This window comes from Zalophus californianus, chromosome Y (assembly GCF_009762305.2).
Source record: "Zalophus californianus isolate mZalCal1 chromosome Y, mZalCal1.pri.v2, whole genome shotgun sequence".
NCBI classification, from domain to species: Eukaryota; Metazoa; Chordata; class Mammalia; order Carnivora; family Otariidae; genus Zalophus; species Zalophus californianus.
Window position 1 is genome coordinate 2,625,946 of NC_045613.1, and position 15,510 is coordinate 2,641,455.

The 15,510-nt window shown below is 33.5% G+C and overlaps 1 protein-coding gene across 1 annotated transcript in view; it reads left to right on the forward strand.

Moving 5' to 3' along the window:
- The window catches only part of LOC118356651 (probable ubiquitin carboxyl-terminal hydrolase FAF-X), a 113,996-nt gene that overhangs the window by 77,037 nt on the left and 21,449 nt on the right, over positions 1 to 15,510 (forward strand). Inside the window, 7 exon segments of the mRNA XM_035725944.1 lie at positions 838 to 974; positions 2,770 to 2,903; positions 8,693 to 8,780; positions 11,224 to 11,566; positions 12,555 to 12,650; positions 13,127 to 13,338; positions 14,985 to 15,225. Coding sequence (XP_035581837.1) covers positions 838 to 974; positions 2,770 to 2,903; positions 8,693 to 8,780; positions 11,224 to 11,566; positions 12,555 to 12,650; positions 13,127 to 13,338; positions 14,985 to 15,225 — 1,251 coding nt within the window.

Genomic DNA, 15,510 nt, shown 5'->3' on the forward strand with positions numbered 1-15,510 from the left:
AAATACACATTTCCGAATATTAGAAAGAAATATATTCCTACAACATTCTTGAACATTCTTAGTTTGCCTTTAGGGTGAGTACTTACATCTGTTTTGTATAACATTTCTGTAGGGTTTTTTAAAGTCTTATTATAATAAAAGATGTATATATTTTTAAATATCTAATATAAAATTTATATAAGTATAATTGATGTATAATTTTTCACATATAGTGTTCTCATACTGTTGTTTTCTGGATGAAATAAAAATTTTTAGGTTCCCTGCTCCTATTAGAAAAATATGCTAACATCATTCTCATATGGTAACAGTTTGGATTGTATGTTTTTGCTAAATTTTATAATATGGAAACCTTATAAAACACTGAATAAAAATGAAGTCTGCATATATGAGCATATATTTTAAAATCAGATTTCCTGGGCGCCTGGGTGGCTCAGTTGGTTAAGCGACTGCCTTCGGCTCAGGTCATGATCCTGGAGTCCTGGGATCAAGTCCCGCATCGGGCTCCCTGCTCAGCGGGGAGTCTGCTTCTCCCTCTGACCCTTTCCCCTCTCATGCTCTCTCTCTCTCTCTCTCTCAAATAAATAAATAAAATCTTAAAAAAAATCAGATTTCTTGTTAATATGCCTAACTTGGGATTTATATCTTGGTGCATATATATCTAAATCTGGAATACTGAACTTTTATAGTAGTACTTTACATTTTGGAGCTTTGGTGATCATTTCAAAATAAGAAGATACTTATTCCTAATTTTTGTGATCCTTATCATAAAAGCTTTGAAGATAGAAGTATGTTGAATACTGGTCCGTATGACATTAACTTTTTGTGTGTGTATTTAAGGATCGAGACACACAGAAGATCCAGTGGATAGATCGCTTTATAGAAGAACTTCGTACAAATGACAAGTGGGTGATTCCTGCACTGAAACAAATAAGAGAAATTTGTAGTTCGTTTGGTGAAGCACCTCAAAATTTGAGGTAAGGCTTTTAATATAGAAAGTTTTCTAATTTTTATGTATATATTATGTTGAAAACAGCATACCAATAAAATCAAATGTTAAAATAGCAATTTAATATCAAATTCAAGATACTGCCTTGAGTTCTTTGTTCAGAATTGTCTTGGACTTCTAGCAGATACACCAAACATGGCATGGGTTGTTTTACCCATATGGGTTTCAAGATGATAATAAGTGATTTAATTTATGAAAATAAGATTTTATTTAAAGATAATTTTTACTATATTATTTTATTTAGATTTTTTAAAAGATTTTATTTATTCATAGCATGAGCAAGGGGAGAGGCATAGGGAGAGGGAGAAGCAGGCTCCCCACTGAGCCAGGAGCCAGATGTGGGGCTCGATCCCAGGACCCTGGGATCATGACCACAGCCTAAGGCAGATGCTTAACAATCCTCTGAGCCACCCAGGCACCCCTATTTAGATTTTTCTTAAAGATCTAATTTTGTATTTGGTCTTGATGCTAGATTGTGGTTATGGTTATGGGAATAATTTACCTTTTACTTTCTTGTAATCAGTCTGGAACTAATGACACGTAAAGAAAAAATAACATGGAAAAATCTTAGGAATAGTGCAACAGGGTTTAAGTGCAGTTAGGCTTCCTGATAGTGAACCCTAGTTTCTCTAACGAGCAGTAATTGTAGAAAGAGTCTCTAACCATTTAGAATCTGTTTTCTTTAAGACAATTATGTGATTGCCAAGATTTTTTTTTTTACAGCTCTGGGTGGATATAATTGTGTCAACAGGATTCCTGTTCAAACTGAATTGCCTAATGCCTTTTTTTTTTCTTTTTTTTTGAGAGAGTGAACGAGCAGGCAGGATGGGGGATGGGTCTAGTGTGGGTAGAGGGAGAGAGACAATCTTGAGCAGGCTCCCCACCCCAAGCAGAGCTTGACACAGGACTCAGTCTCACGACCCTGAGATCATGACCTGAGCTGAAATCAGGAATTAGATGCTTAACCACCTGAGCTGCCCAGAAGCCCCTACAGAATCTCACTTTTATGCTTTAGTTTTTCAGGTTGGATTTTGATTATTTTCCAATGCTGGAAAAATTACGTGAAATTAGGAAACTTCGTGGACATAAATACTGGAGGAAATCATGAAATAATCTATGATAATATTTTTTTAAAAGGACATATTTTGATTGTGGTTGATTAACCATACATGTCTTTTATCAAACATACAAAATATCAAACATACAAAATATCAAACATTTTTTTGTTTGCTCATTTATTCATGAGGTATTACATAGTCTTCAGAGGCAGGCAATTTAATCACCAGTGGATTAATAATGAAGTGAGCATTGATTGGTTTCATTGAAAATGGCAAAATAGAAAGGGAACTGGGTCTCTTTCTGGTTATATTCAGGGCAAAATTGGTTGCACATTCAGTGTTAACAGAATGAACTTTTAAGGGCTAATAAGCTTGCTCATGCAAATTTGTGCCTGTACTTTGTTACTTACATAAGATTAATGTCATATCTGAATCAGGTGTAATGATGAATGAATATGAATCAGGAGCATACTGATTGGTGATTTCATATAAGATGAGAATGTTAGAATAAATATTTATGTTTTGAGACCTTGATTATTCTCTTTAAACTGCTTGATATTTTGCTATTAAAAGGAGGATATTGACCCAATTTTTATTATGAATGTAAAACATTTTAAACATCTGAATTAGCAGTTGGGATAGTCTTTGTAAATTCTTAGTTACAACAGTGTTCATTGCCTAATTGTTAAGTTCTTCTTGTTTTAGTCAAACTCAGCAAAGTCCCCATGTATTTTATCGTCATGATTTAATCAACCAACTTCAGCACAATCATGCCTTAGTTACTTTGGTAGCAGAAAACCTTGCAACTTACATGAATATTGTTCAACTGTATGCTAGAGGTATGTATAATAACTAAAATTAACTATTGGGGATCAAGCATAGGCTTCCCTTCCCTGGTTTTTGTTTGTCCTCGGTGTTAATTACCTCAGAAATGAAAATACATACATTTTTCCTAGATCAGAAAATCAAGTCCAATACTCCTATACATCTACTCGGTCTTTCAAAACTTATACCAGTTAAACTTTAGGTCAGCTTTTCAAGGCCTGTTACTCAGTGCTTATCTTTGCACATCTGGGAGCTCTGTCTGCTCTTACCACATTCGTTGATACTCTCTTGGGTATTTACCTAACTTACTTTAAATTTTTGCATTCTTCTTGCCACGCTGCTTTTCAAGAAAACTTGATTAACAATTCCTTTGTTAATTTTGACCAACTTTCTTTTGGAATAATACATTACAGTTCTTAATAACCCCGAATTAACATTTTCCATTGTTCAAAAAAATTACTAGAAATTTACAGGATGAATGACATGTTCTTATTGGTTCTCAGAATGTGAAACTGTTTAAATATGTTAAGATAAACTTTCCTCTGGTTTACAACAGAAACCTTTTTAATATTTGCCATATGAGGACTCTCGATGCTTTAAAGATCATTTCCAATATTATTTGTCCTTATCAAAAGTTTTATTAGAATCTGTGTGTGCTTGAACACACAAAGTATTCTTCATACATCTATACCTCCTCCGTATTACACCAGATTCATAGACAAACAGACAAAAACCCCGCTGACTTATAGGCCCAATTTTGTGTATTTGAGTACAGAGAAGAAAATTTTTCCATTTTCCAATCGAAAACCAGATTGAGCATAATGTGGAACTGAAAGTACTACTCTGTGGACATGCTTATGTCAGGATGTGTAGAATTGAGTTATATATTTAAAATGGGGATATTTTTAATACTCATTGTTTGACTAGAATAATAGGCTCTGTACTTGTGCTTGTGCCTTAGATGGTTGAGGTGTGTGTGGTTTGATGGTTTGATCCCCACATTGTTACTGATTTATACTTAGCTTTATAAAAGTTATAGAAACAAAATGGAAAACTTAAGCAACTTTTTAGATACACCTAATGATTGCATTGGCTTCCTGTTCCTTTTATATTTTACCCAGTGTATCCATTCTGGTCCTGGGGCTAGAAAAGCAGTCTAAGCATCAGATGTTATAATTGGCCTCATTTTATGTTCTAGTGTTCCTTCTTAGCAAAATGATAGGATAGGGAAGGTACTATAGGCATGAAACTTTGTGATTTTTCTCTAGCAAGAGCAGCCAAAATCAGTGAGAATAAGCTAGAATTTTAAATGTAGTTCTCGTGAGATTTTCAGGATGTTAAATTTTATTCCTGGTAGAGAGCCCTCCTAATGCCAATTAAGACTTTTCCTAAAAGGAATCACCTACATAGTAAGCTTCAGTGATAAGTTTAATTTACTTACATCTTTATGTGATTTTATGTTATTTTAATGTCATTATCAGTAAAAACCAAATTGCCAAGGCTATCAGTCAGATGGGGCACATGTGGATTTCTCCCTCACTAGGATCCTATTCCATTTAGTCAAATTGTATCTATGTTCTTGGCATCTCTCACTTTCATGACCTCAAGAATGTCAGCATTTTTTTTTAAGATTGTATTTATTTGAGAGAGAGGAAGAGAGCATGAGAGGGGGAAGGGGCAAAGGGAGAAGGAGAAACAGATACCCCTCTAAGCCCAACTCGGGGCTTGATCCCAGGATCCTGGGATCATGACCTGAGCCTAAGGCAGATGCTTAACTGACTGAGTGACCCAGGCTCCCCAAGAATGTCAGCATTCTTCATAGTCTTCTCTATATTGCTTTTTTGGAAGGTTAGAAATAAGAGTGCAGGCTTTAAATTTAGACAGTTTAAACTTAATCTGTATAAATTCTAAGTTAATTAAGCCTCTGTAGTTAAAATTTACCAAATTGGTAAAATGAAGATAACAAGACTATGTATTTCCTAAAGGAGTCAATATTTGCTAAAATGTAGTTTAGATTATTTTTTTCTTAGAGACAGAGAGAGCATGTGCAGAGGGAAGGGGCAGAGGGGGAGACATAAGCGGACTCCCTGATGAGCAAGGAGCCCAGTGTAGGGCTCCATCCCAGGATCAGGAGATCATGACCTGAGCCAAAGGCAGACGCTTAACTGACTGAGCCACCCAGGTGCCCTAAAATGGGGTTTGCTCCTAAAACTTTTAACATTAAATTACTTCTGACCTAGAGCTAAAAAACAACACAAACTGTGGTGATTACATTTATATAAGAAGCATGTTTCTTGTTCTCCTGAAATGACAACATACACTATCAGATAATACAAGATTCCCACAGTTCACTGATACTTGTTCAGTGTCATTTCATTGGTGTTATACATTTGCCCACACTGCATTGTGTTTCTAGAATGCATCTTTGGTTTTGGAAGAGGTTAGTGCCCCAGTGGTATGGCCAGCTAATTGCACTTCTACTTTTAGTAACTTACGAAAATCCTTTCCAACTTTTATACATGGAAATAAAAATGAGCTCTGATGACCCCTTCTTAGTGAGCTACATATACCTCAGTATTTCCTCAGTCACATTTTTTTAAATGCACCAACAAAGTATGATACAATTCAATTTAGTTCATTAGAATGGATCCTTTGCACTGATTTGCACTTAGAGTTTTAGGTGTCATTTTCTTTCTGGATAAGGATTATGAGGACTTACACTAATTATAGAACACATTGAAATTCATTTAGACCTTTTCTAAGGACTGACACTGCAGTACCCCGTTCCCATTCTCTGATTTCATTTTCAGGACTATTTTCAGGACTACTTGCCAACTTAAAGTTCTCTTTGCAAGGGTCATTCAACAAGAGTGCTTTGGTAGAATGACATGTTCTGACTCGGTTCACTTAGTAGTTCTACCTCATTTCTATTTGTGAGCCATGAAGAACTTTTAGATATTTGTGGGTTATTGTAATTTACAAAGTACTTTTACCTAGTATTTTGATTTTATTGAGCTAGTAACTCTCTGGAGGCCTACAGTAGGAAAGTACAGGATGAGACTTGAACATTTTAATGCCATAAGTTGTATATAAAGAACTATATTGGCATGTCAAAAAGATAAAGAAGTTATTGCTCACTAGGTCAATCTGTAATACTTGGAGCATCATAATAATGATACTATGGATCATAGCCTTTTCAGTATATAAGTGCTTGAGTCCATAGTGATATAAATGAATAAATGAAGGAGAATGTCAACTAAAAATATAGGAAAAAATAACAGATGAAAAAAAAACTAGTGAGTTAAATTTTGATGAGGACCAAAATAATGACATAGTATCAGAATATCATTCCACAAATTATTATATCTTTTGTGGTATTTCTTGTCAAAGTTACATAACCTGAATGAAACTAGAGGTAACATGAACCCAAATTAAGTGGCATTGGACAAGAGTTTGTTTGTTTTTAAGATTTTATGTGTCAGAGAGAGAGGGAGAGCATAAGCAGGGGGAGCACAGGCAGAGGGAGAAGCAGACTCCCCACTGAGCAGGGAGCCCGATGTGGGACTCAATCCCAGGACCCTGAGATCATGACCTGAGCTGAAGGCAGACGTTTAACCAACTGAGCCACCCAGGCACCCTAAGCAGTTTTTTATTCTTTAAAATGGTCTATCAAGATAAGAAACATGAAAAAGAACTAAGGAATCTCTAGGCTTAAGGAAATGACCTCATGCAACATAAGAGCCTAAATTTGATTCTGGACTGGGGAAAAAAGGAAAGCATAAAGTACATTATTGGGATTGGATGTTATTGGGATGAAATTTAAATATAGGCTGTGGATCAGATAATACTCTTATTAATCTTAAAATCAGATGAGTATACTGGGGTTTATGTCTTTTTTATTTGTAAATATAGTTTTAAGGGGTAAAGTAACTGGTATCCAGTTTACCTTCAAATGGTTAACAAAACTGATAAATATCTACATAAAATAGAAACCTTATAAAACAAATGGACAGAATGTAAATAATTATATGTATCTGGGTAAAGTATAGTTCCTTCTATTATTTTTATGCTTTGAAAACATTATATCAAAAAAGAAAGTTACACAAAGCTCTCCTCTCCTCCCACCAATTGATCTGCCAAGTAAACCCACACACATTTTTAGACAAAAGTATTTAAGGTATAAAAAGCAGCTAAAGTGGTAGTCCAGAGTTTAGTCTCATAGTATTTTAAGTTCAGTGCTCTGAAAAACCAGAAAACTTATATATAGTGGGAAAAATTTTCTCTAATTTTGGAAGCTTAAGGTTTGGTGCAATTGATGATTCTCAAGAAGTTGTAAAATTGCTGGCAGGTGCTTACTCATAAGGAAAATACAAAACAGTCATAATATGTGGGTCTGCTTTCTTTACTGAAATTGAAATAACATTTCTAAACATTCTGTATTATCCATCTTTATAGTAAGTCATGGTTTTACATCCAGTTGCTGTTTTTCTGATGTGGAAAAATTTGGAAAACCTGGGTTGCCTTTAACAATTTTAAAAGGATTAGAATTCTTTGGTATCATTACTGACACAATCAAGTTTTTTTGTTTTTAAGATTGTATTTATTTGACAGAGAGGCAGCGCGAGAGAGAACACAAGCAGGGGGAGTAGGAGAGGGAGAAGCAGGCTTCCTGCAGAGCAGGGAGCCCCATGTGGGCTCAATCCCAAGACCCTGGGATCACGACCTGAGCTGAAGGCAGACGCTTAACGACTGAGCCACCCAGGCGTCCCTGACACAATCAAGTTTTAAGAGATATTTAACACATGTATCAGTACTTATTACTAAAAAGGAATTGTATAATTTCCAAATCCTTTGTAACTTGCTTCAAAAGTTTGAAATAAATGTCTTTGATTCCTAAATTGTTGACCGTGCTTGCTGGAGGCATTTAATTGCCCCATCTTCTGTTCTGCATACAGACCAGCTTGGTTCCAGACAAAGGGCTTTATCCAAGCCTTCTAATTCTTTTGGGATGTTCTTTTGCCTGATACTGAATTGAATAAACAGACTTACGAGAATTTTTTTTTAAGAAAAGGTTTTTATAAGTCTGAATTGACTTATATATAAAACATCTCACATACACACAAAATAGTGTACATGATATTTTTAGGACAATATATACTTTTTAATTTTTTCCTTTTCTTTTTCACCGACTAAGGATTTTTCACCTACCAAGAATTTTTCACCTACCATATGTGATATTAATAAAGGAAGTCCAAAGTACTTACTAATTTTTTATTTTAAAAATTGGATTTCCCACTGAGTCTAGGCCCAGTTATATTGGTTTTTGTAATCATATTGGGAGGGTAGGGTTTTTTTAATATTTGAGGCAAATATTTAATATTTGAGACATTGGTACTCTGGTGCTGGGGTACTTTGATAACTATCAAATATATTAGCACCTTAGTCACCCTAATTTTTCTATGAGTGCCCTTAGTGGTATTTGTTACTCTAAAATTCTTTTCCTGTAAGAAAAGTTTTAGTATTAGTGAGGGAAAACATCATAAACTGTACTCACAGATTGCTTCAGTATATATGAAGAATGAAAGGGAGTTGTGCTGAAAAGTTTTTGATTGTACATCAGTGGATTTTATTTTCCTTTTGGCTATGTAAAATGTTAATTTTGTGGGGAAAATTGGATATGTCAATACCACTATTATAGGTTGCCTGATAATAAGTGATTATTGACCTTATAATTTCCTTAAGTAAAAGTTAGCATTGATGTGGATATACATGTGTATTATGCATAATTTTTGTTAATTTGCAGACCATGAAGACTATGACCCACAAACTGTGAGGCTTGGAAGTAGATACAGTCATGTTCAAGAAGTCCAAGAACGGCTTAACTTCCTTAGGTTGGTTTTAAGCAATTAGTGCTGTTCTCTTTAAGGCACAGATAACAAATGCAGTGTTAATATTCATTATAGCTGTACTTAATGTGGCCATTCCACCCTGCAGCTGCATATTTTCCCACATAAAAAGCATTGCCAAAAGTTTAATGTAACACTTCCTATGTGTTCATTTTTAAATACTTTAAAATTAGTTGCTAAGCTTTAACTTTAGTCTTTTTTTTTTGAGGACTGCATTTTATGTTTCATAATATAGTTTATGTTAGAAATAAAAGTTCATTCATTACACATTTTCATACTTCAAAGTATAAGACAAAAACAGTCAGCTCTAGAGAACTACATTTTAATTAAGGCTATCATGGCAGTAAGGAACAGGGTTTTGGTAGCTTTAACAAAAGTTAATCTAAAGCTGTATGTAATATTCAGATGTGGTTAAGGAAAAATTGCCTGACTTAAAAAAAAAACTAAATATTGTGTTAGGCTGAATTAGTATGTTTAGCATTTAATGACGTGTGTATGTGGATATGTAAAGATAGCTTAAATAATAGATTGCTTAGGAATGCAATAACCAGATCCTAGCAAAAAAGCATATTTGAATCATAAATATTGTTAAAAAAAATACTGAGGCTCTTTTTCATAAAATCTGTTGTGTTTATTATTTTCATTAATTTGGGGGGATTTTCTCCTTGGACTATGTTGTATAACTGGATTTCTGTTACTGAACCATGTAATAATTTGTGGAGAAATAGTTAGATTGACATAGTCTGTTCTCTAATTAATCTATGACTGCATTTAACAATTTTATAATATGTTGAATTGATCTCATCTTCTCCAGTACAAGTGTTTATATCATTTGAACTGGAGAAAAATTCTAGTTATCAAATTTTATGACATTTACTTAAAGTAAATGTTTTTTTAACCACCTGGATGAAAGGACATCCCTCCTATAGTGGGCTACTGTTGTTGATGGGTGTGTATTGTATCCTTTAGGTCTATTGGAAGAGAAAAATGGTTTGGAATTTATCTATTAATAAAGATTAGTATCTGAAGTCCTTTTATATGTCTTGCTCTGTAAATACTTAGTAGTGCAGTGCTTTAAAGGCAAAAGAACTGAGAGTTAATGCTAGCTGTATATTTGACTTTGCAGTATTCACTTTAATCTGTATAGAAACTGTGAGGCATTGTTATTCCTATTGAAATAAATCTGCGATTCAGGTGGGTGAGGTAACTTGTTTGAAATCACATAACTGCATGTGATAGAACTGGACTCCTCATCTAATGTGTCTCACTTTAAAATCTATGGTTCTGTGATACCAGTAATTTCCCAAACTTACCTAGGAGTCTTAAGTTTGAAAAGTTTTGAATTTTACTGCAAAGAATAATGCATTTTTTGCATTTTATTATTCTGGACCTTATGTTCCTCAATTATATATGAAGGTGCAAAGGATTAGATAGGATTAAAATCCTCTTCATACACAGACTTAAAAGTAAGGACATCTTGGAGAACGTATATAATTAATACCCAAAAGAAGAAAACCACAGATGTTAAATAAATACTTCATACTTTATTGGACATGAAGCCACTATGATATTGTTAATAAAGAATTAAATGCAGAATTATTACTGTTAAAATTGGCTTCTTTTTTTTTAACTGTCATTCATAGAAATAGTAAACAGTAGGTGGAGGCAACTTAAGCTAGAGGAAATTAGAATCTGAAAAAGAGATACTTAAAGCAGACCATCATAATTTTACTTTATAATAATTTAATGGCTTTTTTTTTTAGATTTTATTTATTTATTTGAGAGAGAAAGATACAGCAAGAGAGGGAACACAAGAAGGGGGAGTGGGAGAGGGAGAAGCAGGCTTCCCGCGGAGCAGGGAGCCTGATGCGGGGTTTGATCCCAGGACTCTGGGAGCATGACCTGAGCCGAAAGCAGACACTTAACGACTGAGCCACCCAGGTCCCCCGACTTAATGACTTTAGTAGTCACAGAATTAAAAAGCCCAGAAGAACGTCACTGAATATTATACTAATGATTACTGACATAGAAATGAGCTTAAATAACAATTCACTTACCTCTGAAAGTTATTTAGTGTAATAAGCCATTTTCTAGTCAAACCATATAAGTTTAGGAAACTAAACCGATATCTGGTTTCAAAAGCTGATCTTGTAGAGAACAAGGAAGAAATTTCTAGCTAGTATTTAGGTGAAGTCACATAGCTGAATTGTTGGCACTTTGCAGTTGCATCATAAATACATGCTTGTTAAGTAAATGAGGTTTTGGGTTTTTTTGCTGCTATATGTAAGAAATAAATTCTTTTGAAAGAATACCTCTTTAAGCTGTAATAAAAATTTATGTGTGATAAATTTAACTTTAAGCATATTGAAATAAATTGTGTTTCAGGATTATGTAGATCTTAATTACTGATTTTTTAAATTTTTCCAAGATTTTTATTGAAGGATGGCCAACTGTGGCTCTGTGCTCCTCAGGCAAAACAAATCTGGAAATGCTTAGCAGAGAATGCAGTTTACCTTTGTGATCGTGAAGCCTGTTTTAAGTGGTATTCCAAGTTAATGGGTGATGAACCAGACTTAGATCCTGATATTAATAAGGACTTCTTTGAAAGTAATGTGCTTCAGCTTGATCCCTCCCTGTTAACTGAAAATGGAATGAAATGTTTTGAACGATTCTTCAAAGCAGTTAATTGTCGTGAAGGGAAACTAGTAGCAAAAAGAAGAGCCTATATGATGGATGATTTGGAACTAATAGGATTAGACTACCTTTGGAGGGTAAGTGAGAAGTAGGAACTCTTGTTTGCAGACATTGTACCTGAGGTCGTTTTTTAAATATACTTAAACCATAATTTTGCCTATAAGTTACTTGTATTTATCCCCTGCTTTGATGTTTGTCATAGGAATCTGGGGGGAGAAATTGTTCATCTTTAGCTGCTGCTTATATCACATCTGTTTGCCAGTGGCTTGGGTTTTTTTCCCCCCTCAATTTTTTCTTTTACCATCTGCCACTGGTATTCTTGTTTGACTTCACCCAGAATCTTTTCAGATGTATATGAGTATACCATCCATTGTCTACCCACACGTTTTTCATCCACCCCTCAGGAAAGTTGTTGTCTCTTTTACTTAGGTTTTGGGAGTTAATTGTATGTTTAATGCCAAAATGAATAATGGACAGAAGAGAAGACTCTTACTTGGGAGGAACTTTGAGTTAATACCTTTATTGACACTTTAATTTTTTATTTGTTTAAGTATCAGAGAAAAGTTTAGCTGTATTCTATTTAAGGTTAACATTGCCATTTTGGTAGTGTAAATAAATCATGTTGCCATCTTAAATCTAACCTGTTATAAGTTACATATTTCAACTTTTACTTTATTTTTGTTGTATTGAGTTTTTCTTGTTCTTTGTATTTTTTTTTTTGCAAACTGTAGGTAGACTAAGATTTTCTGTCATTTTTCATTAAAGTTGGTGATTTTCAAATATTTTTAAAAAGCTGTAACCTCTATAATAAAAAAAATTATGTAATACCAGTTGAATTACTCCTTGAAAATCTCCCAGCTTGTCTACCAATTGCAGAGTTAAATAATATTGATTAAAATTTATTTTATCCTTTTCATTTTTAAGCAAATTTCTCTATTCAGAGCACCTACATTTTATATATATTAATCCTTTATTTTCAGGCTTATTTAATTTTATCTTGCCTCATTTAAGTGCCATGTTAAAATAGTTCTTGAATGTTACTAATACTCTAATTTTTGGATCTAGGTTGTGATTCAGAGTAATGACGACATTGCCAACAGAGCTATAGATCTCCTTAAAGAGATATATACAAACCTTGGCCCCAGGTTACAGGTCAATCAGGTGAGGTTTCAAGTGCATAAAAACTTCTGCTTCAGCTAGGTCAGAAGTACTCTTGTGTTTAGAGGAAGCTTTTTAAACTTACGACTAGAAATTAATTTTTTAACTCATCAAAATATTTAAGTATTTAATCCACATTTGTCCCTTATAAAATACTAACTGAAAGAATGTTGGCTTGGTAATTATCCTTAGGTGGTTAGTATTATGTCAAACAAAATTATTCATTATTTATGTTGAGATAGCCAAAAGTTTAACTGATTTGACCCTTGGTCCCAAACGTTTTTTTCTTGTTGTTTTTAATAATTGGTTTAATCACTTATTTTCTTGTTAGCAGCTTCCTTCTGTGTATTATATTACTGGATAAATATGTAATTGATAGTTACCTACAAGTTGAAATTCTATTTTATTTTTTAAATTACTGACTGCCATATTTGTTTTTGAAGCAACTAAACTATCTTGCTTTGGCCTATTACTTATAGGTGGTTATCCATGAAGACTTCATCCAATCTTGCTTTGATCGTTTGAAAGCCTCATATGATACATTATGTGTTTTGGATGGTGATGAAGACAGTATTAATTGTGCAAGACAGGAAGCCATTCGAATGGTTCGAGTATTAACTGTTTTAAGGGAATACATAAATGAATGTGACAGCGATTATCATGAGGAAAGAACAATTCTACCTATGTCAAGGTTTGTTAAGAAATTGATCCACTAGTTAATGTGGATCACTAGATCACTATCCACTAGATAATGTGATTTTTCCTAGCCAATTAATTAGGGAAGTAATGACTTTATAGGTTAAGGGGCAGTAAAGAAAATTTTCATTCTGGATTTCTGTGTCCTACATTTTAAAAACAGTATTCGCATTCTTGTAGATGTTATTTTGGTTTTTTTTGTTTGTTTGCTTTTTTAAGATTTTATTTATTTATTTAACAGAGACACAGTGAGAGAGGGAACACAAACAGGGGGATTGGGAGAGGGAGAAGCAGGCTTCCTGCGGAGCAGGGAGCCCGATGCAGGGCTTGATCCCAGCACCCTGGGATCATGACCTGAGCCGAAGGCAGACGCTTAACCACTAAGCCACCCAGGCATCCTGTAATTTTCGTTTAAGTAGCAAATTTTGATTTATATTGTCGTTAAATACAATTTTTCTTTTTTCTGTTTTCTTTGTTTTCTTTCTTTTCTTCCTGCCTCCCTTCCTGTCTTTTTGTTTGGTTTGGTTCCAAGTTATTATTACCTATTAAGTGGGAATGGTATTTTACAGCTGCTGTATATTTTTATTTTAATGATACTCATTCACACTAGTAAAAATAAAATTCTTTTTTTTTAAGATTTTATTTATTCATTTGAGACACAGAGATAGAGAGAGCGAAAGAGAGAGAGAGAGAGCATGAGCAGGGAGAGAGGCAGAGGGAGAGGGAGAAGCAGGCTCCCCGCTGAGCCAGGAGCCCGATGTGAGGCTCGATCCCAGGATCCTGGGATCATGACCTGAGCCGAAGGCAGACGCTTAACAGTCTGAGCCACCCAGGTGCCCCAAAAATAAAATTCTCAAAAGCTACTTATTTAACAGATACGAAGAAGAAAGTCTTAAAGTGATGTTTGCTAAATTTTCTTTAGATTTGGGAACTATAAAATAAATAATTTACTAAATTAAATGTTAGTATAATAAATTATAAATCAATTCAGTATTATACAATATAAATCATAATCGTAAATTAAGTAGACAGCAAGCTAACTTATTTAAAAAATAGTTCAAATGGCATTTCAGATTTGGGAGAAGTTTATAGAGTAAGTACTGTCAGATTTTTTTAAATAGTGATCACTTTTATAAATAAATGTAGAATGTTTCTTGAATATTTTTGTTTTGTATCTTATCTGTGAGAAGAGAGTATTGCAAGGTAAGTATTTTTGAGTGACTTTTGTTTTTAAGAATTTTTGTAAATGTTTAATGGAATGTTAATGCATTTTAATATTTCTGTTGATACTTTTCAAGTTGAAATGTATCTCTTCTACATTTGAAAATATTCTTAGGTATTGAACTTTTGTAGCTTAAAATTAACTGATATCTGTTACAACTTATCATAAAGTGGAAATCTTTGGTTCTGCAGCCATAGAAACAAAGATTAACCAGTGGAATATAATCATATTGTATTTCCAAAATTAACTATGATTTCATAATTTACAGAAACAAAGTTATTTTTAATATTCTAAAAAAAGTATATTTAACTATCTTCCTCATAATAATAAAATAGTTGTCCCAGCTTCATGTTTAATCTGCTGAATATGATTGTACATTTTTTTAATTTTTAATTCTTTTAATTTATATATTTTTTTAGAGCATTCCGTGGTAAACACCTCTCTCTTATAGTTCAATTTCCAAACCATGGCAGACAGGTTGAGGACTTGGACATATGGTCTCATACAAATGATACAGTTGGTTCAGTACGACGATGTATTCTCAACCGTATTAAAGCAAATGTAGCCCATACAAAAATTGAACTCTTCGTGGGTGGTGAGCTAATAGATTCTGAAGATGACAGAAAACTAATAGGACAATTAAACTTAAAAGATAAATCAGTAAGTACATACATAATTTTCAAATACTCCCAAAGAATTAAACATTGAAGCTGTTTTTCATTCATTCAGTAAATGTTTAATGAGACTTATACACAGTTTTCTCCATTAAGTTTTTGGGTTATAACCCTGAAAAAGATAGGTATCATCACACTAGTATAGTGGAGAAAGTAAGACTACTAAATGTTTTTTTTTAATAGAACTTTTTAAATATTTCTAAAATTAAAGCATGAAATATTTTTTAGTCTTTTGATATAACAAATTTCTGTATTTTGTGGAAGTATTTTT